General features: G+C 61.2%; 1 protein-coding gene across 5 annotated transcripts in view; it reads left to right on the forward strand.

The window, feature by feature from the left end:
* NDRG4 (NDRG family member 4) overlaps positions 1-4,599 on the forward strand; it is a 17,578-nt gene that overhangs the window by 8,570 nt on the left and 4,409 nt on the right. For all 5 annotated transcript variants that reach the window (XM_026856776.1, XM_026856778.1, XM_026856777.1 and 2 more), the window contains 9 exons: positions 238-343; positions 1,585-1,705; positions 1,974-2,036; positions 2,243-2,303; positions 2,620-2,706; positions 2,803-2,859; positions 3,233-3,336; positions 3,881-3,937; positions 4,026-4,077. In XM_026856776.1, the coding sequence (XP_026712577.1) occupies positions 238-343; positions 1,585-1,705; positions 1,974-2,036; positions 2,243-2,303; positions 2,620-2,706; positions 2,803-2,859; positions 3,233-3,336; positions 3,881-3,937; positions 4,026-4,077 (708 nt within the window). The remainder of the gene's footprint in view (positions 1-237; positions 344-1,584; positions 1,706-1,973; positions 2,037-2,242; positions 2,304-2,619; positions 2,707-2,802; positions 2,860-3,232; positions 3,337-3,880; positions 3,938-4,025; positions 4,078-4,599) is intronic.

The following is a 4,599-nucleotide window of genomic DNA, read 5'->3' on the forward strand; positions in this document are numbered from 1 at the left end:
CTCCCCTCCCCTCCCCTCCCATTGGTAGAGGCTGGACCATGTCTATGTGACTTGTCCTGCCTTCTGCCACCTCCAAGATGCCCAGAGCTGGGGGCTTTCCCAGATGGCTGCTTCTCTTTCCCTTGTGTTCCCATGGGACCCAGCCCCTGGGGAGGCAGTGGTGAAGGGTGGGATGACAGAGCAGGAGATGTGTTTTTGGGGCAGGCAGGCATCACCCCATCTCTCCTCTTGCCCCAGGAACATGACATTGAGACCCCCTACGGTCTTCTGCACGTGGTCATCCGGGGCTCACCCAAGGGGAATCGCCCGGCCATCCTGACGTACCATGATGTGGGCCTGAACCGTGAGTGCTGGTCCCTTGGCCATGGGGCGCAGGGGCAGGCGGGAGCAAACCTGGGGCCACACCGTGTGCTGGGTCCTTGGCCAAAGGCTCTGGCTCTGCTTCTTTGCCTCCTGCCATGGACGGTCCCCGGGCTGCTTTGGGTCTTCTCAGGCATCTGAAAGCACCAAGAGGGTTGGCTGCTCAGCTGAACCTAAAGCCCAGGCCAGGCACGGCCAGGCACAGCCAGGAGGGCTTGGCCACCCAGGCGTTGGCTGTCTGCCTGCCCAGACCAGGCAAGGGCGGGCATGGGGGATGCTGGGTTGGTCTCTGCCGCTGCTGCCCCTTTGGTATTCAGAGCACGAGCATGGCTGGCGGCAGGCTGCAGTGGGGGCTGAAGGAGACGTGGAATAGCTGGGAAGGAGGGACCCTGAGCCGGGGTTCTGCATGTGGAGATGCTGCACTCTGTTAGCCTGCAGCCTTGGACCTGCACCCCAGACCCCTGCCCCGGGCTGTGTCCCCCGGTTGAGCTGTGATGCTCTGTGAGCAGGGAGAAGCATCTCGCCTCCACTGGCAGCTGGGGCTGAGTCACCATCATGCTGGGTGAGCTGCTCACCACCACAGCAGCGCTCTTGTCTCCAGGGATGTGTCATGTTGGCTGTGATGGACCTTACAACCTGCCTTACCCCTGTGTTTTGGGAGGGATGTCCCATCACTGATGCCATGGGGCAGGACCCCTCCAAGCCCCAGCAACTGCTCTATCCCTCTGCAACAGTGGTGGCCTGTCCACAGCAGCACTGGGGCTATTTCTTTGACTGTTTCCAAGCAGGGAGATTTGCAGTCATTTCTCAAATCCCATGTTTACTTGAGCCCTTTCTGGAGACTTTGGATGGGGCTGATAATACCCCAGGCTGCTAATCCCAATGCCCGCTGGGTGGTCCTAAAGCTCTGGGCTTTGCTTCCCTGAGTCCCATCCCTCCAAGCAGATGAGTCTCACCCCAAAACCCTCATCCTTCTGGCTACATCTGCCCATCCCCATGCTTCCCAACACCAGTAGGGATGCAGCCCATGCTGACAGTGGCTGTGGTCTCTGCTGTGGGGTGAGTTGCCTGGAGGGAAGGGGATGGGAGGGCTTTGGTGTCATGTCACCTCCCAGTTGGAGGGCAGTGGGAGGGCAGGCAACCTCTCTCCATGCTCCCCTGGCCTGCTAGGCCCCTGTGCTGGGGCATGTAGCCTCTGATCCCTGCCTGCCCGCCCTTTGACAGACAAGCTTTGCTTCAACACCTTCTTCAACTACGAGGACATGCAGGAGATCACGAAGCACTTTGTGGTGTGCCATGTGGACGCGCCAGGCCAGCAGGCAGGAGCCTCGCAGTTCCCTCAGGGGTAAGTGCCATCTTTGGGGGCTCGCTATGCCTGCAGGATGTCACCTCCCTGCCCACTGGGTTGTTGCTGCCTGGGCAGGTGTGCCCTGCCTGCAGGTCTCTCTGGACTGTGTCAAAGCCCGTAGCCTGACTGGCCCACAGTGGGCAGTGGAATGATTTGTGGGTGGTGGCATTTGCCTGGCCCCTTTGGGCAGCCCAGCTGCCCTGTCCCAGCCTTCCTGCTCTGTGCGGGTCCCATAACCGCCATCCTGTGCCTCCCTGTGCTGCAGGTACCAGTACCCATCCATGGACCAGCTGGCTGCCATGTTACCCAGTGTGGTGCAGCATTTCGGGTGAGTCAGCCTCTTCTCCACGGCTTCCAGCTGAGGGTGCTGGTCAGGGAGATGGGCAGGAGACATGAGTTTGGGGCTGGGGAAATTGTCCCAGTAAGATGTCACCCTGCATGTCTTCTTGTGCCCCATGCTATGGCTGGAAGGGCACCCCAGGGAACTCACGCTGGAGCCTGCCATCCCCCCATATGCACCTCTCTGCTTTCCAGGTTCAAGTACGTGATTGGGATCGGTGTTGGGGCAGGAGCCTACGTGCTGGCCAAGTTTGCTGTGAGTCTGAGGCTGGGATGGGCTGGCCCTGAGTTGCCTGTACCTGCTGTCAGCCTGGGGTGTGGAGAGGAGCAGGAGCCGACACAGCTGGGCAGACTGCCACTGAAAGCTCCTGGAGGGATGGGGAGGCTGGGATGGCAGTGGCAGTGCCATGGCTGTGATGGCTGGGTGGTCTTGCCACAGGTCTCCCGTTACTGCTGGGACAGGTCCGCGTCAGCCCCGTGCAATGCCTGTGCCGCGAGAAGTGGTGCTGGTGGGGGACTACCCTGGGTGCTCTCCCCTTTCCGCTGAGTGTTGCCTCTCTTGCTCACTGCAGCTCATCTTCCCCGACCTGGTCGAAGGACTGGTCCTCATGAACATCGACCCCAATGGCAAAGGCTGGATTGACTGGGCAGCTGCCAAGGTGAGCCGGGCCCTGACCCCCTCTCCCTGCCCTGGCTGCTCCTTGGGGCTGGAGCTGGCTGTGGCAGTGCTGTAACTCCCTGTGCTCCCTCCACAGCTCTCCGGCCTCACCAGCACACTGCCGGACACTGTCCTGTCCCATCTATTCAGCCAGGTAAGGGCTGCCCATCCTGCTGGCCCCCTGCCACCAGACCCCTCCCCAGTATCGCAGCCGGCTCACCCAGGCTGCACCCTGCCCTGCCTGCTGAGTGCCCCAGTGCTGCTAGACCTTCCCCTCACCTGCAGATGGGGTTAGTCAGGTCCTGCTGGCATCCCTCCTGCCTGATCCGGGGCTTAACCTTGACAAGCGTGCAACTTGTGCCCACGTCCTACCTGGGTGTGCTGCCTGTGCCATGCCCAGCCTCATTGCCTAGCAGCCTCCTGCTCTGCTCCACTGGCTGGCACGGTGGGCACAGGTCTGGGGGAGTGGGGGTGTCTCCATGGCACCCAGCAGCACCAGCCCTGATGTCCATCCCTTGTCGGCACAGGAAGAGCTGGTGAACAACACGGAGCTGGTGCAGAGTTACCGGCAGCAGATTGGCAGTGTGGTGAACCAGTTCAACCTCCAGCTCTTTCTCAACATGTACAACAGGTGAGCACCCCGGGTGGCCTTGCCAGCAGGCTGCTCCCCTATCTGTGCCAAGGCAAGGGGCTGCAGTGATGTTGGGTGACCCTGAGGGCACCATAGGAACCCTAACCACTGTTGGGTGCTGCCATCACCCTCAGGTGCAGGCAGGCAGTGGTGCAAAGCTGGCTGCTGGTGCTGGCTAGGGATGCGGGAGTGGTGGTACCTGTGCAGGAGTCTTGCCATGTCCCAGAGCCCATGGCCGTGGATGCACACGCCCTGGTAGTCCTCCTGCTCTGGGTGCTGGCACAGGCCTGGGGAAGGGGGCAGAGATGCCATCCCCTCGTGCAGGGGGTGGGGAGGCTTGCTGCTCCGCTGGGTGCTGCATCCCGTGGCACCGGCTCTGCCGAGGTCATGGCAGAGATGGCCGTGGGGTCCTCCGTCCGCAGGGTGCTGTGACAGCGAAGCTGGGTGCGGCTGCCGGAGTTAGCTGTGCCCCGGCTCTTGTGCTGTGGCTTTGGTGGCAGCACCTGCCCATGGGCTCACGCTGGCCCTCTTTCTCCTCCATCAGCCGCAGGGATCTGGACATCAACCGGCCTGGGACTGTGCCCAACGCCAAGACGCTGCGGTAAGAGTTGTGTCGGCGTAGCATGGGGAGTCCCAGGGCAGTGGAGCCCACCCAGGCCTAACCCTGACTGTGCTCCTTCCTCCTCCAGCTGCCCTGTGATGTTGGTGGTCGGAGACAACGCGCCTGCTGAAGAGGGGGTGGTGAGTGATGGGGCAGTGCCTGCAGGGTGGCATGCAGACGGTGCCCACATGTGGGCACGCTCATGTTCGCTGCCTGCTCAGACACGTGTGAGCTCCTGTCTGCGGGAACTTGCTCATGTGCAAACCTACCTGCTTGTGTAGGCGCGTGTGCACATGCATCTGTGCGTGGTTGCAACACCTGGAAAACCTCCCCTTCCTCATATGCCCAGATGTGGTGACAGTGTGCGCACTCGGGTGGGATGGGACACAGGCACACTCCCCGCTTGGCCACATGAACACAAACAGTGGCTAGCATGTGTGTTTGCTTGTACACAGCCACGTGATTGTCCACACTTGCACGGTCAGTTGCAGATACTGTGCAAGTGGCCACATCTGTACATAATGGATAGCTGCATGCTCACACCCCCTTCTCCAGCACGTGTACCTCTATGCATATGCACATGAGCACATTTGTGTGCTTGTACACACGTGTGTGATGCACAGACACCTCACCAGCCTTGCTCCCCTCCCTTTCCAGCCCCC

Source organism: Athene cunicularia (genome assembly GCF_003259725.1).
Source record: "Athene cunicularia isolate RWA chromosome 11 unlocalized genomic scaffold, athCun1 chr11_part1, whole genome shotgun sequence".
NCBI lineage: Eukaryota > Metazoa > Chordata > Aves > Strigiformes > Strigidae > Athene > Athene cunicularia.